Consider the following 27,209-nt stretch of genomic DNA (forward strand, 5'->3'; position numbering starts at 1 on the left):
TGTGCATGATGTTCTCATTATTCAGCTGCTCCTAAGTGGCCCGGATCTTTCTATTAACTCAGTTGGAACGTTCAGCAGCGAGGTTTTACACAAGCAGAGGATGCTTTATGAGAGTGCGTATGTAATTTGGCAGCGATGCCAGTGCTGGCTCAGCTATTTTCTGTTTAACTGAGTGATGGTGAGTTTGTGTAGGTGAGCTGAGGAGGACAGGCTGTCACCACCCATGCTGAGCCATTAGATCAGATAGTGCTGTTATTTTCGGTTGAGGAGGCGTCTTGTGGTGCTAATACAATAATGAGCAGCTTTCAGCAGGAACGGGCATTACCATCTCCTCCAGTGTACAAACACGATGTATTCTCTTTTAACCGAAGAGCCAAACTGTGACGTGTGATTTTATCTGAGCCAGCTGAAGCTGACCTCGAAGCTCTCTGTGTGTTTGACAGGAAGAGTATGATTTTGAAGTGACCTTTTTGAAATAAGGAAATAAACCGCTTGGATGAGAGGTTTGGAGAAAGATCAGTTTGTACAATATCTCTCGCCAGTGACGAGAAATCACTGGCGGAATGACGTGAAGTTAATTGACTGGATTTAAGGCTGTAGAGAAATACATATGTTATTGTGTGGGGATAAGGAGTTCACCTTGTTGGTATCTTCATAAGGAATGCAACAAACTTTTCTTAAGCACCAGGCTCCAACACTTAATTCACAATTTAATCTCAAGACGTGCTTTCTCTATTGGTGTGCTGTGATTACATTTCGATTAATATTTAACGCATCAGGGGCTGTTTTGAAGGACATTTAGAAATTGATGAATAAATGGATCAAATCTTCACTCTCTCTCCCCCTGTCTTGGGGTTCCGTCAGACCGGCAGTTATGAATTTAAATTTGGAATTTACCCATCAGTGCAACCAAGGATTTGATTTTGAATCCAATTCAGTTTGTACGCATGTACATTTCATTGGAATGTTATTTCCAAAAGGTAGATGCAGGCTTCTATATGTCTGTTTTTTGTTTGAAAAAAAAAAAAAAAAAATTTAAGTACAAATGTGTAACATTTTAGTGCAGTGCATGTGTAACATTTTTGGTCAGTGTGCAGTGCAGTGCATAATGTATGCGTATTATTCTGTCTCAGTTTGTTCTTTGTGGACAGAAATGATGTAACATTATTTGTATGCTACATCTGAAAACTCTGTAAAGCGAACGTGTCAGACCTGACTGAGGGAGCGTTTGTGTGTATACAGCGGCAGCACAGGGGCCGGCGGGAGCAAGAAGTGTTTTTTTTGTTGATGCGTCTTTGTGTTTTCAGTCATAGTCCAACCTGTTTGCAGCCGTCTCCCTTGTCGAGCGCAGTGTTGCTGTTGCTCCCATCTGTCGTGACATTAATCCAAACATTACTGTGTGATGCGCAGGAAATTTCACCGAGCACACTCGATCTCAACCACTGCCTTCCTGAGAAACACAAATAGAGTCGTGTGTGAGGCTGAGTTCAGTCAGCGTTGTGTGAACTTATCTGACGGTGGTTTGAATCTAATAGACATTTGTTTATATTTAAACGTCACGCACCACAGCTTGACAATCAATTTGTTTTTCTCGCAATCCTGTTTTAATCTATGAAGCCTCTCGTATTACAAACTCTTTCTTTCTGTGTTTGTGTTTCTCTGTGTGTGTGTGTGTGTGTGTTTTATTCAGGAGGCTATCATCTCTCCTGTCTCCCCCGATGTACTGTACCTGTTTCGAGTCCAGTCCATCTGCATGAATGACATGCGCAGTGACTTCAGCCAGAGCATGCTCTTCAGAGGTAACACACACACACACACCGGAGACAAACGTGCCCATGAATTGAAGCCACATTATGTCTGCATGTCATGTCTTAAAGGTATTTACCTCTGTCAATATGAGCGTTAGTATTTCTTTCATACAGCTCCCTCTCTTTCAAACACTCCCCTGCGCATTGTCTTATACTGTATAGATCTATAATGTGACGGTTAGGATTCCTTTTATAACAATATCACAGTCTCTTATATTAGTAGCTGCAGGCAAAAGAAGAAGAAAAAAACAACAGGGGAAAGGAAAATGCAGTGAGATGCATTGATTTAATTTAAGCACATTCTTTTTATTGGCTTCCCATTAAGTATTCACAACCTTGACTTTGAATAAAGGGATGCTGTGATTAATGTTCTCACATGAATGTCTTAGAAACAGTCCTTCAAATGAAGCGCTGCCTCATTGTCTCAGCTGTGCTCCGCTCTTTTCTTCTTTCTTTTTTATATTTTAGCAAACACCACCAGGATCTTCGAGGGCACAAGGATTGTTAAAACTGGAATGGTAAGCTGGAGGGAAGACGTAGGACTGCCACTGTCTTGTCGCTTTTTATCCAGCAGAGAGCAGTGTCTGTTTGAATCCTTCTTCACTGTGTGGACAGGAAAAAGAAAAGACTTAGTATTCTGGCTGATTTATTTTTGCCTCATTTAGTGCTGATGTTATTATCTTTCTTTGCTTTGGCAAAAGGCCGCACAACATATCTTAGTAGAAATACATTGGCATTAGATCAGGCTATTTTGGACTTTCTGGAATTGTTTTACTCCTTGCCAACATGTCATATGAATCTAATAGTAAAAACAGTTTTGTTTGATTTAAAATGATTGTGTTGGTCATAATCCTAATGCCTTACTATAACTTTATTCAGACGCAGTATGACCAGCCGTCCTGAGACAAGCACAAGCTTCAACATCAGCGAACAAATGTGTCCTGAATGTGTTTTTGAATCCAATGTCATAAACCACATTCCAGTGTAGAAACCATTGTGGCCACATTATTTTACATGTGTGAACGCAAGTCCATCCCAAACATACATTTACGTCCTGCTGCTCAGCTGATGTCTTGTAACCTGCTGCAGCTTCTCAGTAAACTAAAATAATTTTTACATCCTCTTACAGGAAATAATTGCATTTCTCAATCTGTTCAAAAGTAAGAAATAAAACAAACATTTACTGTATAACAAAATATTAATCGGTAATCCGTTTTTAGCCAACAGTCTCTCCAGCCTCCTCTGCTGACATGGCACCCATTTCCTCTGGCTCATCTACCTGGACCTCCTCGGGCATCCCATTCTCTTTTGTCTCCATGGCGACAGGCATTGGCCCATCCTCTAGTGGTAGTCAGGCCACAGTGGCATCCTTGGTGACCAGCACTTTACTGGCAGGACTGGGCTTCAGTGGTGGCGTCATCTCCTCATTCCCCAGCTCTGTTTGGCCGAGCAGAGCACCAAGCCATAGTCCCACCTCCAACCGGCAAACCGCAGAGCCCACAGAACCCGCAAAAAACACCGCCGCCTCCGCCGCCTCCGCTGTCACAACTGCTGCGGCCAACGACCACAGTGAGACTGGTGGTGAGGACCCGGACGACAGCAGGAGTCAAGGAGAGGATGCAGAGAGCGGAGGGGAGGACAAGGGAGAAGAAGAGGAAGAAGAGGATGAAGACAAGAAGAAAAGAAGGAAACAATCAGGTCGAAAGGGCAAAGCAGAGAACAAGGACAACAGAACAGTGGCGAACAAGCCGCCCAGTGAGACACCAGACTCCACTGCAAAGGAGAAAAAACAAACCGAACCAGATCCAAATCAAATGACATCTGCTGTAGAAGACCAACCAGAAGTGTGTACACATTCTAACCCCACTACTACGACAGAGCCAACTCTGAGAACCAAGAAGCACAGGCCTCTCTCCATCCATTCAGGTGAGTCAGCTAATGTGCTTAAACCCTTGTTCAGACATCTGCTATGACATTTTGTGGAGTGGAATAATCAACTTTACCTTTCTTTGACAAGGGTCATCACTTGTTAACAAAAACATTCTGCCTTGGGTTGATTATTTTTTTCATTGTACCTCCCTATCTTCAATTCTGTGGAAGTCCAAGTATCTTCTGCCATGAATATTGTTTAAGTCCTCAGAAGAGTTCTTTTTGACCTTTAAAGGTTTCCATTATCAAATGATCCAGTCAAGTATCCATCAAATATGTGAAGGAATTCTTGAAGGTCCGGTGTGTAACTTTTCAAAGGGTTTTTTGGCATATGTAGAAAATACTTCCCCTAAGTTTGTGAGTGAATTAACCACTGGCTGGTTTGTGTTGCCTTAGAATAAGCCTTTTATAAGCACTTTAGGGAAGGGACTTGCTTTACAGAGGGTGCCATCTTACGTCGTCATGTCTCAGATGTGAAGGAGCCTCAGATAAGTTCAAAAAACAAGATTTAATGGCCATGCCCACTTATACCAATCAAGATGGCACTTCATTTTAATGAAGCTAATCTCATTCTGCATGTCCTTGGACTGTGGGAAACTGAATACCCCGAGGAAACCACAGACACATGAAGGGAACATACAAACTCAAACCAGAAATGACTATTATATATACTTTCAAGGTAGCCAGGTTGACCCATACATGTACGTTTTGTTACATCAAATACATTAGATTTTATTTTGAACATAAAGTGTGGGAAGTAACTCTGACCAGCAAATAAAGGTGTTGATACTTCCTGAACACAACAACACAGCATCACACTGCCTGTGCCAGGGCGGATATACTGTAGATCATTATCTGTGGTGCGTACTATAACGAAGACTCACAAACAGGAGCTTGATCTGCCTGAGTTTCATTATCTCACTTGCAAGTGAGTGACCACAATCCCCAGCAGTGTGTGAGGCCATGAACTCGCTGGGCTGCTCTCACTCCCCCCAGACACGGCTGACCGTAACTCAGGCCTCATCAGACAGTCTGCACCTGCTCTGAGATACATACACTACCATCTATACTGACATGCTCCAAGATATCCTTACATACCTCACGTACGTACTTAATTAAGTATGCTGTGGTGCTAGCACATTAGGTCACTTAAAGGTCGAGGCTGTGTTTCTGTGTGGGGTTTGCCACTGGATCGTCTCAACAAGTGTGGATGCTGCATCGAGTTTCAAACTGGGATTTAAGTTTCTTTCATGGAACGATTCATTTTTTCACCACAACAGGTCTCAAGTTCACATTTCAAAGTCTTTGTAAACTCATTATGTGATTTAGTCAACTGAATCAAACAAAGTAATACGTTCCCCCCCCGAAGGAGACTTTGCTTGTTTTGCAGTTGCTGTAGTTTGCATGTAGAAATGAATGTAGAAATTTGGAACCTAATTATAATTTTAATTGAGGTTTTGAGTGGGTTATACTGTACTGAGTTTGTCTTTTAGTTAAAGCTATAGTATGCCGGATTTCCCGCCAATATCAATACTTCTGCACCTTCAGTGGGTTCTGTTCACAGCCTCAAAACTACATTCGACCAATCACAGGGCAGTTCAGAGAAAGAATGTGTGTTCCACTGCCCTTACTCTGCATACAGGTTCTTCCACTTCCTTAACATAAATCTGCCTGAAGCTGTTGTGTGTGCTTAAGAATATTAAGAATATACATTGTAATGCAAAATATTACTATGACACCCGACAAATAGTAAATAAAAACTGGCTATGTAGTTGTTAAGAGTTGAAGCTGGGGCAGGGAGACAAGTTGTAGTTTTATTGTCAATAATTCCATAATAATCTGGGAATTAACTAGACTTTACTCTGTTTACAGCCTTGAGGAAACCTGGCCCATGACAGGAGAAACTGACCAATCACAAGGCAGTTCAGAGAGAGAGAGAGAGAGAGAGGGATCACATGACTCAGTTTGTTGCAACTGTCATGGTGGCAGGTAAAGCTTCTAAATTAAATGAGTCAGCACCGGTTTTAAGTCATCAGAGTTCAATGAGCACTTATAATCCACGGAAATAAGCAATATATCGCAAGAACTCGACAAACTGAATATATCTGACCCTTTTCACACATGTATGGAAACAGCTGGAGCGAACATTATTCCAGAGCTGCAGTAACACAACATCTTCAGCTTTCTGATAAACCTTTACTCATTCTTCTCTGGAGAAGACTTAATAAAGGTAAGATAAACGACACATTAAAGGCAGTTAATGTTGGATTATGTACTTGACATGAAGTGATCTCTACTGAAGTGGAATCCGTTGCCCGTGAGTTCCCATTGCTCTTCTATTCTCACTTCGAGCATGTTTTTTATGGTGTTGATCCAACTCTGTCGTCTCGCGGGATGTTTGGTATCAAAATTAGTGCTGCATTACAGGATTGCGCGATGTCAGTTACCCGAGCTCTGTTGGCTGTTCTACTTTTTTTTCTAATGTCACGTGAACATTCTTACTTATATTTGCTTTCTTGTATTTTTTTTCATGTGCACTATGTATTTTTCTTCAGAAAAATGAATTGCCATGTTGTCTTTGTAAAAAAAAAAGAGCAAAATTAACCAAAAAAGGTAGCCGCTTGTTTAACTTAGTAGTTCAACAGTTTCGACCTGTAGAGGAAGGCATGAGGTCCATAGTTGGACATTATAGGTCCTATGAAATTAATCATAAGCAGCAGCACCTTCTTTAACATGCAAACTTGTTAAGCTCCTCAGTCCATCTCAGCAATGCTGATGGTAGAGAGGACACTCAATTGGAAACATGAAGGGAAATCTCTCTCTGTTTGAAAACTTTAGCCTGGCCATTTCCTCTACTGCTTCTGCTTCCTTTGCTTTCTCTGCTAATTACACGTTTTACTTTTTATCTTATTCTTGTAACTCCATCCATCCCCTCTTTAATGCTATCCTATTTTTTTTTTTTTGCCCCCCCCCCCCACACACACACACACACGCACACACACACACACTCCTCTTCCACCTCCTCTTCCGCTCTGTCTCTGTCTCTCCTCTCTGTCTTGCTCTGATCTGAGTGCTGGCCTACTTTCAGTCACGGCGAAAGGAGATGAGGCTTGGAGGCCAGATTCAGCTGTAATTTATAGTTACTTGTGTGTGTGTGTGTGTGTGTGTGTGTGTGTATGTATGGTATGTGTTCCACGTGTTAGTGCCTGCATGTATCTCACTGCCATTAGTGAGTGGTTGTGTATGTCTGTGTATGTGTGTCATTCTGCTGCCTAGGGTTAATATATTTCTGCAGACCAACGTATTTATAAGACAAAAGCAGAGGGGAAAGGCGCTGACAGCATCTCTGTTTTTCTTGCTCTGCACTGTGCATCTATGGGTGCGTGTGTGTGTGTGGATATGAGGGAGGCGATGCAGTCAGAATTAGTGGGGATACGAGCCAGCTGTGGTGCAGTGCAGGGGCCCGGTTTCTTACAATGTTCGGCTCCAGGCAAAGCAAAGCTACAGATTGAAGGCCATGGCGGCCAGCGACAAACCCTGCACTGTCAAGGCGGCGGCAGCTGAAGTGGGTAGGTGGTGATGTTGGTGGTGGTTTGTAAGTGAGCAAAAATCAATTGAGATTTAACAACTGTGTGTTGTGTTGTTTGGATTCAGTTGTGTTTGCTGTGCCTCCTCAAACAGTGTGCGTAGCATGCAGAGCTCAGTGCAGGGGAATGGACGCTGACTTGGCATTTTGTACTATTTACTTGTTTGTGTTCACTGGTTTATGTTTGCTGATGCCGCCTCTGTAAGATGAAGTTTAATGAGCAGCCTTGTGTTTTAAAGAATAAAACATCCCACTGCACACAGGCCAAAGACAGAAATTGAAAAACTTCACCAAGGTCTTTATTTTATAATAAAACATCTCTTCGATTTCATGTCATTTCAATAAACTGGATTCCTCAATGAGGTGGATTAAAATGATTTCCCCCCCATTCATTTACACATTCCATTTCTTTATTCTTTTTTTTTTTTACAGACTGTCCCACTATGGCGACCAATCTGACAAGCCAGACACGGGCAGTGTCAGGCCTTGGCCGTGTGGAGTGGCTGGCCCCTTTGGTGGTGGTCTCAGCTCTAACCTTCGTCTGCCTCGTGCTCCTGTTGGCTATGGTCGTCTACTGGAGGTAGGGACATCACAGCAGCACTCTGGTGGAAGCCTTGATGGTTGAAACATTAATTCACGTTTTTAATGTGTTATACTGCATTTGTTTCTGGTCAAAAACAGGAAGTCACGCATCATTGTGGAGTTTGATACGTTAGAAACTGACATGAGACATGGAACACCTGCAGTGGAGTGTTTGGCTTCTCACAAGCACCAAACACCTAATTGTCAATCAATTATATTTTACTTCATTTATTTACTTTATTCATAAAAAAGGGTTTTCTTCAAAGAACTAGAGAGATAAACAGTAAATAACATAATGCATTTATTGGCAGATATTATACAAGCGTTTAATTGCTTTACAAGAAAAAAAAATCTTGGTCTTTGTAGAATAAACCCCTTTCATGTACTTTAGAGGCCAGCTTTTCTGTGTTTCTACAGCAGCCAGAATGGACTAGGGACACCAATGCATAAACTGGTTTACATAAACCAGTAATGGGGTATCGGTTTAATAGCAGGTGCATGCACTGATATTGGTGTTATTTAAAACTTAACAATACGTATGATGAAGAGACTTCAGTCAGTAACCGCAAGCCACAGCTCTACATGTGGCTGTTATTGACAACAGGTGCAGGCTGTGAGTCACTGTGACTTGACACTGCAGTAGTAATGGTGGTGTCACGAGATGGCGGGTCACACAAATTGGTCATCGGGTCTGTCTTAGGACACACGCACACATCACACACTTTGTTGTTGATTCACACAAGTGAAGTGTTTTGGGGTCAAGCAAGTAGTTCACAATTATTTTCCATTGCTCAGACTTTGAAGTAAATTCAGATTCTCACATGACTCCTTAACCTGGTCGACAGTACTCTTGTTGTTTTGTGGCAAATCATTAAACTAGTGATAACTGGATCAAATTAGTTGGATGACCCTATCCAACAGTATGACCCTTTATTGAAATCTAGAACACTAACTAAATTACTGGCTGCATGTGAGCAAAAAGCAGAATATCTTTTGCTTATTGAAATGATCCATGTCGGAAATGGTGCATAATCTCACCCTCTTCCACACATACACACCAACACAGCCCAGTAACAGGTGCAGGGCATGTGGTTGGGTATTTAATCCTATTGTGGAGCAAAGCTCAGGTCACAACCCCATGTTCTCGACAGACTCCTCCCCCACTGCTGTCTTACTGGCTGCACTTGGGACCGCCCCCATTTTCCCAAACTACTGCTGTGCTGCATTCAAGGCTTAGAGGGAAATATGACTTTCATAACACTCAATGATATTCACAGTATACGGCGTGAGGAAGAGGCTGGACCTCAACTGCTGAATAGATAGATATTTAGAGATACTGCTGCAAAACATCTAGATGTTAGTACAACAATTAAATAGTATTAAATAGAGCTGATGAGGGAGATGTTTGTAGTTGTTGTTGAAAAATGGATAGAAATGTTTGACTAGATTTTAAAAACATTAAGTAAATCAGAACAACAAATCTACTACAAGAGGATCTGGATGTTGAGTGTAAAAAATATGGCTGGATCCAAACTTCACAAATGTGTGATGTCCCTGACACAGTCAGCTTTGTCCCATGCAATTTGAATGCCTCATGACACCAGCTAACTCACACCAGGAAGTGTCATTGAAGCACGTGCGTGTGTGTGTGTGTGTGTGTGTGTGTGTGTGTGTGTGTGTGTGTGTGTGTGTGTGTGTGTGTGTGTGCATGCATGTTTGTCTTCTGCTACCTTTGGGGACAAAATGTAGTCTAAAGGCCAGTTAATTTGGAATGGTGTGTCCAAACAGGGACAAAAGCTGTGTCCCTATTAGGAAGACAACTGATTTTTGGGTCAGTTGTTATGGTTAAATAAGTTTAGGGTTACATTAAGGTAAGGGTTAGGGTAAGGGTTATCCTCTCTCTCTCTCTCTCTCTCTCTCTCTCTCTCTCTCTCTCTCTCTCTCTCTCTCGCTCGCTCTCTCTCTCTCTCTCTGTATGCATGTGTGTGTGTGTGTGTGTGTGTGTGTGTGTGTGTGTGTGTGTGTGTGTGTGTGTGTGTGTGTGTGTGTGTGTGTGTGTGTGTGTGTCACTGAGAGGGACCAGCCCCCTTCATGCCTTGTTAGGACAGCCCTCCCTCCTTCCCTATGCACTGCTCTCAGTTGAGCGCAGCAGCAGCATGTGGCAGGCCGTCTGCTCTGTCTACGGCTTGGTCACTCAGGATGAACGCTCTCTGTTCTCTGATCTGTATCAAATACAGGTAGGGGGAGTCTGGATGACACACTCAGTCGTTGTCGTTGTCACTGGCAGTTGTAGTAATAAATAAGGACATGGCAAAGGGGTCCGGTGGTAGCACACACATTATCAGCACATTCACTTGCATAGTTCTTTAATGGAATCCTTCTTTTGACAGGTGTTGCAGTGCATCAGTGTTTTTGTTTCAAAGGTGCAAACAAAAGTGAGTGTCTGTGTCTGTCAACTGGTGTTGAAATGATCACGAAGGCACAAAATGACTTGGTAATTCTTCTTCATTATTGGTAAATCATGAAATCACGTTTTATTTTCAGGTCACACATATTGTGTAACATCCTTCTTTGCAGCTCTTTTGGTTGACTGCTTGATTCCTTTTGGAGGACTGGATGTATATAGCATGTGATTGCTATGTAATGCTGTTCTCTCTTGTAGTTTGTAATCCAATGTATGTGTAAGCGTGGCTGCCATTTCAGTCATCATTCTGTAAGGCTTGATGTCTAAATGCTAAATAGTTTATGATTGCCTTCAAATCATTGACAGATAATCATTGACAGGTGACAGGTCTGTGGTCTGTTGCCTCTATTGGCAGCACAACATTCACATCAACTACTTAAAGATCCAGTGTATAGTATTTAGTAGGTTGTATTGGCAGAAATGTAATGCACAACCCATAAGTATGTTTATATATAGGCTACTTTAAAAATGTCCTTTCTGGTATGTGAAGGCCGCCATAGTTCTCTGATATGCCTGGAAAAGGGAGGGATGAGTGGATGAGTCCTCCATCTTCTGTAGTCAGGATGCTAACCATTGGCGTTAAAGCTACAGAAGTGCTGTTCTCTCTCACATCACAACAACAATATGTTGCCTGCTCCGTGCAGCTTCAAACCTTAAACATGTCTCAGCAATCAGGAGGAGTTAATGGTCAAGAATGTTTACATTTGTGGATAATGTGAAACAAAAAATCTCTGCACAACATTTCATCCCGTTTTATGTCAGTGAATAAGTTATTTAATTCAATGATAGAAAAACATTTTTATATCGTTTGGTCCATGTCAGTCTACTAACTAGTGTTCAGTTTAGTATCGGGTTGGCTAAAGAAAGCTATTTAAAGGGGACTGTGTGTAAGAATAAGTGACATCTCGTGGGGAGACTGCAGACGGTAACAAACGTAGAACTCCGCCGCACTCACCCCTCCCTTTAAGAAGCGCGTCAGGGAACTACGGTGGCCTTCGCATACCAAAGAGAATGTTGTTCGTCCTAGTTAGTGTAGTAAGCTTCGATTTCAAAATGCACCCTCTGTTCGGGCTGCTGCAGAAACATAACGAAGAAACATGGTATTTTTTACATGTGTAATTGTGTGTAAATGTCACATAAAACTACCAGCTCATTTCTAAATGCCTGGTGCTTTTCTAAGCTGTTTGATGCAAAACATCACACTCGTGGACTGTCAGACTAAAAATATGACAGGACACCTACCGCTGCACAACGCTCCCGTCTAAGACAGCTTCTACATATTGTAACTGTGACTTCAAACGCACTTGCGATGTGTGTGTGTGTGTGTGGGAGAGAGAGAAAGATGGGAGGCGGTGGTTCAAAGTCCATTTCTGCCATCTGTGTAGCTAAGAGGGAAGGACTTTTGTTGAGTTCTACAATGACACACAATGACACACGTGATTGCAAACGTGTGGTTCAGTGAGTCAGTAAGGTAGCTAAAACTATTTCAAAATCATAACCCCGTCGCTTCACCAAAGCTGTGTTTCCACCAAGCAGTATGGTGCAGTTTAGCTCATAATGGTACAGTTCGGAATGATAAAAACTGATCTGGGTAGCATTTCCATTACAGTGTGTGTAGGCCCCGATGGTGATAGCCGTATTGGCCTGTGTGTCCCTGGGCACAGACAAGTGCTGCTCACTGCTCCTGCACCCGGTTTATGTCTGGTCACTACTAGTGTGTAATTGGTGTGTGCTCATACAACTACTAATTATAGTCATTACAAAGAAAAAGAAACAGCCTTGAATCATATCTTGAAATCTTGAAGGAAAGTTACACTTTTTTGTTTTTCATATCCAAATCCAATTGTTGCCTGGAAGAGACAGTTATCTGTCAACCACTGTGCTGTAACTACACAAAACAATGGGTGCCAAACTGATATCATCAAGAGAAATCATGACTACAGGTGTAATCTCTCTGTCTCTGTCTCTTTCAGACGTTGTTTCCAAACAGCCCAATTCTATGTGGAAGACAGCAATTCTCCAAGGGTGGTGTCCAATGAGACAACACCAGTCTTGCCCATCCCAGGTAAGAATGTTTCACATGTACAGTACATCCACTATGCAGCATGTGCTGGATACATGTTGAGGTGTATTTATTTCACTCTCAATACACTCTGGTGTGGATGAACCCTGACGTAGGACACAGACCCTGGTGCATGAAAATATGAAGCTGCACCACTTCAACTCCAACTGTGCACTGTGTTTTGGTGTGATGCTTCTACACAGTATTAGTTAAGTGGTCATCCACTCTCGGGGGTTGAAGGTCAGAGCTATTCTTACAGCAGAGGTCTAAGGTCTGAGCCTGGTTGAAGATTCAACTACACTGTGCCATCTTCCATTGACCAAACAGTCAACACTCTCACTGGGTCCGGACACATGAGTGGACACACCCACATATAGCATGTGTAGTGTCCATATTGGATAGATTAAAGTGTTGCGTGGCACTCACCTTCTATGTCCTGGACAGCATTATGTGTTGTCGCACCCTCTGATTGATTGTCACCATTCTCCATGTTTCACTTCTGTTATCTTCTGTGTAGAAATACTGTATGTTTAGAATCTTCAATTAACTGATCAATTTCATCAAATCCAGTCAAAAATATACACAAATGTGTATGTAAAGGATTAAGCTGACAGAAATATACGGTGTACAGTGTTACTAAAATAGCCAGCTGGCAGATCATTTGTGGTTACTATGGAAACGAGGGCAACATTTTGCCGAAGCATAAACATAAAATATTGTTTGACTCTCTTTGTATTGACAAAGACTGTGTATCAGCAGCTACTTGTGCCCTCCCAAATTTCACATAATAGTGATGGATAGAAACATCACACACACACACTGTAACGTTCAGCGGGCATGAATCTCCCTGCTCCAGTTCACGTCCTCGGTCGAAATCCATCAGAACACTTGAAAGCTTTTGGAGCCTCTTTCCAATGGGTCTTGGCAGAGTCCAAAGGCCTCCATTCACAGCAAGTCCACCATGGCAGAATTCACCATGACAAAAAGAGCCTCTGTCGCACACAAAACACACACACACACACATCTCCCAGCAGATGCAGGCTCACAGAACTCTCTTTTTCTTTTGGTTGCATGTTTTGCATCACTGTGGCAGGACATGTTTGCTGTTTGATACATACTCACGTAGATGAACTCAGAGCCACACTGTGAGGACATCAGAGTTCAGGGCAGCAGACATGTTGGGACGTGCTCATTGACCATATGTCTGCAGGTTAACTCTCAGGAAGATCAGACCAAGAGCCCAAGAACACATTGCAAAATCCTCTTTAAGAGCATCTGCTCGATTTACAGCAAAAGCTGCTGCTACTTATGGCAGAGCTTGCTCCACTAAACACACATACACACATATTTTGTAAATTTAGTGCAATGGTGAGAGACATGGGATATCATTCATGCAACAGCCTTCTTAGGAAAAAGCCATTAAAATTGAACTTGTCCAGTGGATACAGGAAGTACCAGTGATATGTTTAGCTACACAGGGAAATGATATACCCCAATAATGAATCTTAAGTGTTCCAGGACCCTGGGACACACGCCCACTTTGCCCATGAGGTAATATGTCATCGCATGTGAGGTTTACTCATATCCTGGTGGGATTGCAGGACAACATGCTGGGATGTACAGGAGTGCATTGTCTGTGATATATGTCCAAGAAATAGAAATAGAAAGAGATTGGATCAGTTGTCCATGCAGCTAATTGTTCTATGCAGACCTCTCTGTGTAACACTCAGCATCCCGCTGTCTTCACTGGCACACAAATCATATCGACATATTTGTATCTCTAACTGTTCATCGCACAAGACGTCGGGTGAGCGCGAGCCAATGCACACTCTTGTAAATATTTGATGAGGACTAAAGTGTGGGAAGCTGTGAGAGCATTTTAGCTGCTGTGTAATGTTTTTTTGCATCTTTTGCACTGGGCTCCAGTCGTCTGGGCCAAGTTCAGGAAGACAGGAAGAACAACGACCACTTTGCAGCCGTTTGTTTACAAGTGTTCACCATCTGAAGAAAATGTTCGCTCCTGTCCTGCGCCGTGCCGTCACACTAAAAGCTTTCACAAGCAAGGAAACACTACAACAACAACAACAACAACAGCAGCAATATAATAATGCAAGCTCTGTTGTGTAATATGAATTGTTTTCTTCTTTGTGGTAATGAAGTGGAACAAAAACACTTCTGAGTTCGCATTATTAAACTGAATGATTGAAGAAAACGGATTTACTCTCTCTTTGTTCCATCGAGTATATAAAGCTATAACAACTGATTAATTGTACTAATTGACTACTCATGATACTAAATGAATACAAAAGTTAGTATAAACTAAATATACTAAATGAATTGCCAACCAAATAAATGGTTAACTTTATCCTCCTCTCTTTCAGACGACATGGAGGCCATTCCAGTCAAGCACTTCATTAAACATGTCTCTGAACTCTACTCGAATAACCAACAAGGATTCTCTGAAGAATTTGAGGTAAGTTTTAATGCACATATGGGACATGATAAACAAGTTATGACAGCTGCTTATTTGTTTGGGATGTTGTTTGTGTCCACCTGATTAATCCGCAGTCAAGCATTCACTCACTTTTACCTGCGATTGTTGTCATAATCTTCTCCTGAGGGAAAATGTTCAGCTCTTTAGCTGCTAAATGTGCCATGCACTCTTGTCTGTTCTTCCCTGACTCTCTCTCTCTCTCTCTGCTGTCCGATGCTTTAGGCGGGCAGCGCCGTAGAAAGGACGGTTCAGTGTTTTTGAAGTGGGGTTGTGAGGCACTTATACGTGCAGATAAACGCTCTGTGCACTCCCCTGTTCTGAGAAGCAGTCAGATGTGGGCGGGTGCAAATTCAATGGAACCTAGTCAGCAGCAAATAAAACAACAGGAATAATAGATTTTTGCCACTTAACAAGAGGCACACCTCATGAACGCCACACCAGCTAAAGTCCACACTGTGTTATGAATAATGTTTGCCGCTTTGCCACTTTTGTCAGCTCAGAGAAAAAAGGAGGGAAATTATTTTGTTTTTAGTTTATTATTGGTTATTATTATTGTAGTAGACTAGCAACTCCCTGTCCTGGATGACTTTGGTAAATTGGAGTGAGCGGATCACAGTTTCCAGTCAGAAAAGGCTGTTTGATAGCAAGTGGAAATGCTGAACATATTCTTAAGGTAGTGTGATGTTGATTTCATGTGGTGAGCCTTTTACTGAGAGGCTAATATCTCTTTTGTCTGTTGTCCCCGGTTGCAGCCATGTTTTCACTGAGCTCACAGATTGGATTAGATTAGATTAGATTAGATTAGATAGAAATTTAAGACACAGGCACTCGCTCTGCTGCACAGTCAGCTCCCTGTAAGAGCGTTGTGCAACCTCACTTAAATATCCCTTTAAATTGTGGTTGATACAGACAAGGTGTATAAATGCTGAGCTGAAACTAACTGCAAACCTGAGAGGATTTTATATTCGGGTTGTCAAATTGTACCAAAGACCACATAATAGTTAGTTGAGTGAATAAGCAGTCCACCTCATGCTCTCACCTGTTCTTCAGTACATTCTGGAAATGTTCACATGAAGCTGCTCACTCTCAGTTCAAGTACAAGAGCAGCATATTTCCACAGTTCATTGTGTCACTTCGGATGCAGTCACTGTGCTTGTTCCCGTTGTACTTCTAAAGCTCAGACTAGTATATTATCCACAGTACATGAGTATGCACTCGTAAACCCAAATGTTGCAGCTCACTGAAAGATACCATTTAGTAATTTGCAGGAGTGTTTCCCACGTGTATTTAGTCTTGCTGAGGAAGAAGATATGGGCTCTCTGCTGTCTAAATACACGTCCATGTCAAATAAATATTGAAAGCGCTGGTGGTAAGAGATAATGAAGACAAAAGGCTGCATACTGAGTGATTATGGTTATTGCAGTGAAACGAGAGGAAATTTCAGTGATAGGTAATTTAGTTTGCATGCTCCATTGCACCAGCCTAAGCTCCCTCGGCACAGAATGTTGCTCCTCTTTCTTTTCATTCTCACTCATCGCTTTGTTTCCTGCTTTTACTCCAGCCCCCTTTTTACATTCCTTTTTATATCCTTCACCACACTCTTCTGAAGAAGTGAGAGGGCTGAGCCAGACCCCTGGAATTAGTTACTTAATTGGAAAAACAGAGCCCCTCACACAATGCCAATGTATCTAAACCCCCAACTTCCTTGTGACCCAGTTTTTGGCTTAATAGAAACTGAAAATTGCTTTTGGACGGGACAGACTTGAATCATTGTCAGTGTAAATACACTATACATCACAGATGGATGACAAACAGATGCCATGAATGAAATAGCTTTGTAGATATCAACCCACATGTGTCATGTCTGCACTGGGTCTTATGTGGCATGCACATGACCTTTAGTGTGTGTGTGTGCGTGTGTGCACAGGTGGTGTTTTATCAGATATGCATTCTGAAATAGACTTTTGTAGACACAGGGTTGGGCAGCATTCTGTATCGCAACCATCACAACGTGAAATGAGGAAATATCTTTGAGATGAACACGCCCTTTCCTCTGGTACATCACAACTTTATGAACACGATTGCTTATTAACTCCAACATGGACTCACTGATGCTCTTAAGCATCTCATAGGCTCTCACGAGTTATTAATTGTTCATTAAAGCTTATTGCAAGGACCTTGAAATAAAGTGTTACTGTGTACATTCTTAGAGGAGCTTACATTATATCTCACACGCTTCCTTGTTTGTACTTTCCCAGATTTGTCGATATGCACCATGTGATGAATTCACTGTCCTAGTAGAGCTAACCTGGCATCCCATTATGATCACATGTGCATGCAAATATCAATGGCAGTACTCCTTGTACCTGGTTCTTCATGTGTGTGTCAAGTTTAGATGGCACTACAACAAAACTCCAGAGGAAATAAGATTGTTGGGTAGGAGCCAAATCCAGATCCTGCCTTCCCCGTTGGCCATGCTGAGCTTGCAGTCAACAGCTGTTTGCTTGGCAGTAAATCAACATTAAACAGGCTGCTAATCCCAGAGTAGGTTCTGATTTCTGATCGTACTGTAGCTGTTATTTCCCAGCATGCTACTCTGCGCTCTCAGGTCAACAGAATTATCCAATATGTCATGCAAGGAATGTTCTTGTATGAGCACAAGGTATGAAGAAAGAAACGCCTGCTTTTACCACGGATGATGAAAAAGAAGGGGATAAACAGAAAGAGGGGTTGAGGAAGTTGGAATCAGCCGGAACAGGTTGAACTAGGAGAGCAGCCAGTGAACTGTGACAGTAAACATGTAGACAGAATGCAGGATAATACAGTATGATGTCATGTATAACAAAATGTTCTTCAGACCTATCTGCACATTTTATCTTTATTCTTTATACATCTTTATATTATTATTATTATAATAGTTATTATTATATTATTGTTATTAGTAGTAGTAGTAGTAGTAATAATAACAACAACAATAATAATGATAATTGCATTAAAGCTTCAGTATTTGTCATTAATTGGAACAATTTGTTGTGCTTATTTGTATGTTCATGTAAAAGGATTTTTATGGACAATTTACAGAGTGCTTTGTTTTTGCAGTTGTGCAAAGGATGATTGAAAGTTTGAAATAAATAGTACATCAGTGGCAGTTGCTGGTCTTTGAAACAGGGGAAGCTCCTTTTAGGCCCAGTTATTTATTCATAAATTCTAATGAATGAACAAACAAACCAAGAACAACAATGGAGTGTGAAAATTATGTAAAACTGAAACAAGGAATTGTTATAATAGGGTTTTAATTCACAGTGTATAATATGTGCTAACAGAAATGGGCAATATCGCAGAGCAAATAACAAACAAACTGGCTGCTATTTGTTTCTTGACTTCAGACGCGCCAGTTTCTTGTGCGTTTCTACAACACTGTCAACCAAACAGTTTCTCCGATCACGCATTAGCCCAGCTTTCGCTCCCACCCATTGCTCCATTGACTCCCACAGAAGCTGAGCTTCCCTGGAAGTTTATCTATTCAAACTCCCTCTCGCTCACCACAGTGACAAAAGCTATTCTGTGCTGTTTCAAAAAGATCAATTTAAGCCGTGCTTCAAGAAGAAAGAAGAAGAAAAATAAGCGGATAAACAGCTGATTCTGAACAAACTAGTCGGATAGTTGATCGCATTCTAGCACACTTTTAAGTCTGACATGTAATTACAACTGTACATGACCATTTATTTGATGACATTTCAGAGAAAGCAGAGCTTCCCTTGCTGTCATAGAGCAATTGCCTGTGTAGTATATGCAAGTACTTGATCCTTCGGTCTTATGTGTTGATAATCCAGAGCCTGCCTTCCCGGTTGGGAAGCTCACACTCAGCAGCTGTTTGCTTGGCAGTAAATCAACATTTAACAGGCTGCTAAACCTGGATCTGATTTCTGATTTCACTGTTGCTGTTATTTCCCAGCATGCTGCTCTATGCCCTCAGGTCAACAAAATTATCCATTATGTCATGCAAGTAATGAAGACGAAGAGACCACGTAGACACATGACACTATGATGTGTGTTTCCCTCTCTCTCTCTCTCTCTCTCTCTCACACTCTCGCTCTCTCTCACTCTGCAGGCGGTTCAACGGTGCACTGCTGACATGAAAATCACATCAGAGCACTCCAACCACCCAGACAACAAGCACAAGAACAGATATATCAACATTATGGCCTGTGAGTACACACACTTGATGTGGTAATATGCCCTTTATGTAATAAACATCTACCCACTGATTCATGTGCTTCAGTGGATGTGGGCCAAACAGCTGATGTGTACGAAGACATGCAGAGAAACACGCCGCACATTTCAAAAATACAAAACCTCCTGGACATTCTCGATTATCCAGAGTCAGCTAGAGGAGAGATTAACCCCTGAAAGCCTATTGTTTAACTATTGTAACACAACATTGTATTTGCACTTTACACACTCAGATTGAAAAGCTAAACCTTTCGATTCTGTTTAGGAAAACACAATGAATTATATTCCAGCAGCCTGATTACTTCAATAGCCCCATTACTGTCTGGAAGGGGATGAAAGTCATTCAGTACATACACACTCACCAAAATATATGATATACAGTTACCCTACACTTAGCTGGAGACCTGAAAGGAAACGTCCTGGGAAACGTTTGTGTTACACTTTAAGAGATAGTAATGAATAACCATACCACATCTTCATGGAAAATGTGTAACTTTTTAGCAAACAGTGGAGGCAAAACACACAATTGTTCCTATGTAGAGAGCCAAACACTGTCTGCTGATCTCTGCCACTATTGCAGAGTTCATACATTAAATGTTAGAGCTAAAGGTCCTGGTGTACTTCCGTGCATATGCCGAGCATGTCAGGGTCCTGTAGTATCCCACTTTACCTTCGGGTGGCGCTACAAGTTTAGACGCAGGGAATAGTGACGCATTCCTACCAAAGAAGAAGTAAACAATGCTACAGCTCCCTCAGTCTGGTTCACAGCTGAAAAGTCTCAAAACAAACACATTTTAGGATGTTTCTATTTCTGAGAAAAACTTAAAGACATCTTTTACATTTTTTTTTTCAAGTTAGTTCAAACAATGTTTTGTTTTTGTGTTACCCGGTGACATTCCGGTACTGCACACATAGCGATAGCAGCAAACGCTACAGACTGGAGCTTTAATCAAGAAAATAATTGCTAATTACAATAATTGTTAGGTGCAGGCCGAGAATGTTTTTTTTTCCTTTTGTATAATTGACAAAAAACAAGTAACAGTTAACACAGACATTGTTGAGCTGAAAAAACCACACACACACACACACTGGTGCTTGACTATATTAATCTGTTATAAATACCTTGCATGTGTCACTTTGGCAGCAGCCCAGTCTTGTATTTATAATAGTGTGTGTTGAAGGTGACACAAAACTCAATGTGCTCTCTAGTTGGGGGCAAGTACCCTGGAAGAGCACCTGCCAGTCTTTCAGTCACTAACTGTTTAACTGTTTGCCATTTTCTCTTAAGATGACCACAGCAGAGTAAAGCTAAGGCCGCTGCATGGGAAGGACTACAGACACTCCGACTACATCAACGCCAACTATGTGGACGTGAGTGATTTCTTTAAATGTGGAATGCTGATTTGTTTTTTGATCGGGAGCATCATTCTGGAGAAGATGATAACAAATAAAGAAATAATAATAATGCAGGCGTCGCCACTGCCTCCCATAAAAAGAATTGTGTAGAATTGTTTAATATAACACATACAACTAAGCTAATCGAGCTCTCTACTGTTCACCCATCAGGGTTATAATAAGCCTAACGCCTACATCGCAGCCCAGGGACCTCTCAAGTCCACCTTTGAGGACTTCTGGCGCATGGTGTGGGAGCAAAATACCGGTATCATCGTCATGATCACCAACTTAGTGGAGAAAGGACGGGTAAGTTCTGGTGCTGACACAAGTTCAATGTGGATTTAAAGGCCTAAAATGCCTTTGGTGTATTCAGCACACAATGCAGGGATTGTTATGAAAAATATGTTTGTAATCATTTTGTGTGCAACGCTGAACTGGAAAATGATACAGAAATTAGATGTATAAACTTAACCATGCATTTCATAGGGGTGGACAATAATAAAATACTTGTTTTAACAATATAGAACAATATATATTGATATAATGTTTCCTGAGATGTGCAAACATTAATCACATTGAACGTTTTACGCCAGATGTGTGAAATGTTTCTGTATTTATCAAGCGTAAATACTTGGTCCTTAAAATTACGTCCTTAAAAACCCTCCACAGTTTTGACAGTTTTGACAGTGTGTGTGTGTGTGTGTGTGTGTGTATGCCTGTGCGTTTGTGGTCAACAGAGAAAATGTGACCAGTACTGGCCGACAGAGAACAGTGAAGAGTACGGCAGCATGGTCGTCACACTGATGAGCACCAAGGTTCATGCCTGCTACACTGTTCGCCGCTTCACACTGCGCAACATAAAAGTAAAGAAGGTGAGAGGGGGGAACTGAAGCTGTGGTTTTCATCAGGTTCATTTAGAAAAAAAGCTTGGATTACTTTTGATTTTTTTTTTTTTTTTTTAACGAACTAAACTAAACAATTATTTTAAAGTGGCAAGCCTTTTTTGTTTTGGAAGAGGCCTCGCCCAAACATTTTAACATTGTAAAGCCAACACACTAACTTATCCAGCTTTTCTTTTTTTTTTTTGACAAAATCTTGTCTTCTTGTTTTCCATCTAGGGTGGGAAAGGGAACCCCAAACTGTGGGCCCAGAATGAAAGGACAGTGCTCCAGTATCACTACACCCAGTGGCCGGACATGGGTGTCCCAGAATATACGTTGCCTGTCCTCACGTTTGTCCGCAGGTCCTCCGCCGCCCAGATGCCTGATATGGGCCCCATGCTTATTCACTGCAGGTGAATAAAGTCTCTATAGTGCTTTCACTTCACTTAAACACTAATCCTCACACTGTTGGACAAATGTAAATAGGTTTTTGATTTGAGTTAAAAGCAACTTCATCACATTGGATGTGCAGTATTAAGCCTGCAGCTAATTATGTAATCAATGCACATTTGCATTTTAACCGTTAACTGCAGCAGTGGTATAAAAGCCCAATTGAGAAAGAGCCGCCACCTTCCAGGTAAAGAAAGCAGACATTCAGTGATCATGGAATCATTGTTTTAAAAGTCCTAACATGTCTAAAATGGGTGTCAACCATAGACTGTATACAAAAAGTGGATGTTTCCAGTTGTCCCAAGGGAGCCAATGCATAAGTAAAAGTATATTGAATAGCCATGGTGGAGACTGTGTTTGCAAAAAGTTCTCAAAATCAGTTTGAATAAAATTCTATGGGACAACGACAGTACTTCTCACTTGATTTATAATCATTAATTCAGTAAACAGGAGGAGTTAATGGTCTCCAATCACAAAAAGTATGATCCCTTTCAGAGGAAAATAGATGACAAAGTATGGAGTGGACACCAGTGTGATTGACAGTTGGTATCGTCCAATGGGAACCTGGTTGTCGGTGACACCTTTGAACGATATTCTGGAGACTTCAAAAAAGTAGATCAGATTCTTATCAGATTCAGGTTTATTTAACTTTTAGTGCCCTGACAGCTGGGGAAAAAACGTGTTGTTCACTGTATTTGTGCTGTTTCTACTCAAGAGCTGTTTTTACAACGCTTACATGTTATATTTAGAGGCAGGAAATGCACTGGTAATTGGAGGTGGTGGTAGGTGAGGTGATTCGGTGGTGTGGGATTGTACCCACACACTCATCACTGTGGCTGCAAACCTGTCATTTTATTCTGTACCAACAAACACACACACACACATGCATTTTGTATTCTATATAGCACAGTGACACATGCACATACACCCTGCTATTGTAAATCAACAGGGGATTTCAAGTCCTGCATCTGTAAATGCAGTATAGTATGTGTCGATTCTATCAGTGTCTATAAATCCACCTTGTAGAAATGTGGAAATGCCCTTTACATCATCTCTATTTCCTGCTTGAGTGACCGAAGCAGCAGTGACATGTTTTCTCTGACAAGAATTGTATCAAAATATGGCATAAGGAACGTGACCGTTTTCAAATATGAGCATATCAACTGTATAATTTTATATATTTGGTGTATTATTGTACCTGTGTATTATATGATAATCTCAGAAAATACTATTACAAGTCAATATATACATAATATACTGTATATGCATATGATAAACAGAAATTTAAATTCCCTTTCCTTTATTTAAATCAAATAGTATCTCTTTGCCTCACACAGTACAACATCCACTGATCTTAAACCTCATTTCAATTTAGATATTGTATAACAAAAGGACCTCAAGAGATGTTATCAAATGTGGATGTTACACAACAGAAATGGCAATTTACGAAGCACATAATGTGCTGCGCCTAATCGGTCGTGCCTTTCATGACATGCAATTACAATGTCCCTGCTTTAATTGGAGTCCCATCATTCCCCTCTCATGATGTTCTGTGCTTTCTGACTCTGTTGTGTTGCAGTGCTGGAGTTGGTCGAACGGGAACATACATCGTCATTGACAGCATGCTGCAGCGGATAAAAGACAAGAGCACAGTTTATGTACTCGGCTTCCTCAAACACATACGCACCCAACGCAACTACCTAGTCCAGACAGAGGTTTGTGTGTGTGTCTTTGTGCCCACCCAGTGTTTGTTTCGGTGTCATTGTCTCCTGTGCAGAGTTTAGTTCAGGGAAATGGGTCCAAACTCTCTTACGACACACTGTCCAAGAGTTTCTACAATATGTGTTAAAAATATATACATTAATATTATCAACATCAGAGACAAAGCCCCTAACCAAACACCCTGTAATCTAACCACATTGTGTTTGTCTTTTGTAATTTCAGGAGCAGTACATTTTCATCCATAATGCCTTGATGGAAGCTATTTTGGGGAGGGAGACAGAAATGGCAGCCAGCCAGCTTCACAGCTACTTCACCAGCATCACGACACCAGGGCACACAGGCCGGACACGTCTGGATAAACAGTTCAAGGTGAAGGGACAAAAACTGCACTGGTGGCACAGCTGGTCAAGAGTGATTATTTTAAATGATGTTGTTTAATAGGTTCACTGGATAGTCAGTAACTCGCTGTGGCTACACAGCCCCATTCACATGTAGCAGGGTGTTGTTCCACAGTAGTCTACCACATTAGAGACACGCTCATCCGGTCGTCTGGTCACAACAATGTGGCCCTTGTTAAAGTCAGACAGGTCTTTACACCGTCATATTTCTTATACGTCTTACAAGATGAAAATGAAGTGTCAGTCAACTGTTCCTCTGTCTCCCTCTGTGTTTCAGCTGGTGACACAGTGCAACACCAGATTCGTGGACGCGCAGAAGGAGTGCAACAAAGAGAAAAATCGGACCTCCTCTGTGGTGCCGTGTGAGTGATACACTCGAAAAAAATGTGTTACATTTGAAATTAAGCTGTCAAACCATGGGAAATAATAACTTCCACTAAAAACAGCAGTAATTAGTAAGCTATCATGCTCTTGAATGCATCATTAATATTGGACTCAACAGCCTCTAACAGCATTATGGATGAAATTAATTTTTTAAAAGTGTAAAAAAAAACACTTAAGTTAGCAAACATGATTAATTTAAATTAAGTAATGAATCGAAGCTAATGGCCAAGGTTCAGCAAGGGGCGTTATAGTGAGAAATGCCTGTATCTATTATGGCCTTGGTCACAGGTCATACCCCACTGTAAGCCCACATTTTAATGAAAAACAAAAATATCTATGCAGCTAAATGGCACCAACCTTGAAAATCTAATGAAAACTATTGTGGGTACAATAAAAAAACAAATAAATCCCCACAGGGGTTTTCAGGATGATCTTTCCTTCTTTCTCCTTTCGTACATGGTTCTGTGCAGACTAAATCATCGTCAAACACTTTTGGTTAATAATCTGCCTGTGCCGATAAAAATCTATCCAGGATTTGCTGTTGCTGAGGTTCAGGTGCAGAGTGGGAATGAAAGAGGCTCAGCAGGCTAGTGAGCCATCGACATGATTATGAAGTCATCACTTTAAAGTGTGGTTATATGAGGTGTCGTACATACAGCTAACTGTGCTCTTCCTGTTTCCTTTGCTGAGAGCCAACTTGAGACAGGCAGGTACATGCCACAGGTCCACAGGCCAAAACTGTATTTTTAGATCATGGGGACACAGAAGCTAAGTGTTTTGCTGCTTCACTGTTTGTGTCACTTTTGTATCAAACAAAGAATTTTAACCACTGCCACAAAATAACCCATTTAAATTTACTGAGCAGTGGATCAAAACCTCCTATGTGCCATCGTGTCAAATCAATTTTCTCAGTGGACTTCTGTGCTGGAAGTGAGCGGTTTACATCACAACACAGACCTTTCCAGTGAGAAAAGGTTGTCTAATGTCAAATAAAGTGGCTGACGTAGTCTTAAAACAGCCTGCACTTAAGATGGCATAGATTTTACCAGGGTTGGTGGCAGCTGTGGGCCATTAAGCACAGCGGTTCATCTCCCAACCATAAGGTCCAAGGTTCAGTCCCTCTCTTCTATAGTCTACCTGCTGAAATGTCCCTGCACAAGACACTGAACCTCAGAATGTCCATGGGCGCTGTGCCTGCAGCATGTAAATAGCTGTGAATTACATGTGATATAGAAAAAGCTCTTCATAAATCTAAATACACCGTAGAAATTGGTGAATGGGAACACTGTAGTATAGTGCAGTGAGTGGTCATTGTAACTAGAAAAATGTGATGTGAATATGAAGCCTCTTTTAAGTGACTAAAATCAGTTTTCCTTGATATCCCCATGAAATCATGGCTGCCAGCAGGTGTGTGCCTTCTTGTCCTTCAGCACAGGAATGTGCAGAGCGCAGTCAGCTGTGTGTGAGATGCTGATATGTGCAAGTACTTCACACAACCACACTTTTAAAAGTAAAAAAAAATATATATATAAAATAAAAAGCAAAATAAAAAGCACTTCAGTCAGACTTCTCCAAAGTTTTAAACGACTGCATAATTAAGGTACATACACAAAGGTTGCAGATGCTCTGAGCAGTGAATATCTGCTGATTTCAGTTTTGCTCGACTGCTCGCTGCATATCATTCTGCTCTCTTCTTCACTTTTCCTGTCTGTATATCCAAAAAAAGGCAAAAAGACTAATTGCTATATTACTCTGCTGTCTATGGGACTGGTCTCCTCATTATAATTACTGTGCCGGCCGTTTTATTTGCAGCTGTTACACAATCTGTTGATATTTCCTGCCTGTTCCTCTGCCCTCTGAATCACGAGCAAAGAATTTCACATAACTAGCTCTACTCGGAATCATCGATGGATGTGCATAAAGGACCTCTTTCTTTCTCGTTTCTGTCCAAAAAATAATAATAGCTTTTCTTTCTCTGTCTCCACCCCTACCCCCTCCCTCTCTGTCTATCTATGAACAGCGGAGCGAGCAAGGGTCGTCCTTGCACCTTTGCCTGGCATCAAAGGCACTGATTATATTAACGCCTCTTACATCATGGTCAGTACACCCACTTTCTCTGTGCCATTGATCTTTTCACAATCTCCCTCTGTGATGTTTTGACTCAGAGCAGGTTACATCATGTTTGGGGGAAGAAAGAAGAACGGTGAAGATCCAAAGCAGCTTAGGTTAAGACATTGTGGCTTTTAGTCAGTATTATGGGTCAAACTCCTACTTCCATGTACATTAATGTGACATGCATTTTCCCGAAGAACACCTGAATTGAACCGTACCCAGAGTCAGTGTCACATCACTTTGACATTGATGCTATGTTAAGGTTTTTCAATGGAGCCTGCAGCCAGACTTACTGTCACACTGTTTATTTTACTCTAAATGGGTACATCATTTACAAAGGTAACATCATGTTGTATTGAGTTGTTACTAACCGTTAAAACAATGAACTCCTCAGGAAAAGTGTTTACTGACGTCATAAATGGCGTGAGAAGTAGGGATTTTACCTTTGACCCCCATTCAAACAGAGTTCTTTTCCCAACTAGCGGAGATGCCCCCTGGTGGTTATTCACACGTTTTTTTTTTTTACTTCTTGTCCACTTGGTTTATGGTCTCACCTCAGGAAGTATTGACCACAGCATGTCAGCACGTGCACTGGTAGATAGATTTACACACAGTTTTCAGACACACAGCATTAAAATAGAAATAAAATCCACACCTAAAAAATTGTTAATATACTGTATCGTGGATCTGGTCCAACTTCAGTTCACTT

The 27,209-nt window shown here is 41.3% G+C and overlaps 1 protein-coding gene across 1 annotated transcript in view; it reads left to right on the forward strand.

Moving 5' to 3' along the window:
* Positions 1-27,209, forward strand: part of LOC131460626 (receptor-type tyrosine-protein phosphatase gamma-like) — a 355,572-nt gene that overhangs the window by 322,686 nt on the left and 5,677 nt on the right. Inside the window, exons 10-24 of the mRNA XM_058631264.1 lie at positions 1,691-1,799; positions 2,277-2,326; positions 3,029-3,734; positions 7,756-7,903; positions 12,343-12,434; positions 14,813-14,904; positions 19,037-19,133; positions 20,447-20,529; positions 20,725-20,859; positions 21,291-21,425; positions 21,672-21,847; positions 23,464-23,599; positions 23,829-23,975; positions 24,282-24,366; positions 26,409-26,485. Coding sequence (XP_058487247.1) covers positions 1,691-1,799; positions 2,277-2,326; positions 3,029-3,734; positions 7,756-7,903; positions 12,343-12,434; positions 14,813-14,904; positions 19,037-19,133; positions 20,447-20,529; positions 20,725-20,859; positions 21,291-21,425; positions 21,672-21,847; positions 23,464-23,599; positions 23,829-23,975; positions 24,282-24,366; positions 26,409-26,485 — 2,268 coding nt within the window. The remainder of the gene's footprint in view (positions 1-1,690; positions 1,800-2,276; positions 2,327-3,028; positions 3,735-7,755; positions 7,904-12,342; positions 12,435-14,812; positions 14,905-19,036; positions 19,134-20,446; positions 20,530-20,724; positions 20,860-21,290; positions 21,426-21,671; positions 21,848-23,463; positions 23,600-23,828; positions 23,976-24,281; positions 24,367-26,408; positions 26,486-27,209) is intronic.

The sequence above is a fragment of the Solea solea genome, chromosome 6, assembly GCF_958295425.1.
Source record: "Solea solea chromosome 6, fSolSol10.1, whole genome shotgun sequence".
NCBI classification, from domain to species: Eukaryota; Metazoa; Chordata; class Actinopteri; order Pleuronectiformes; family Soleidae; genus Solea; species Solea solea.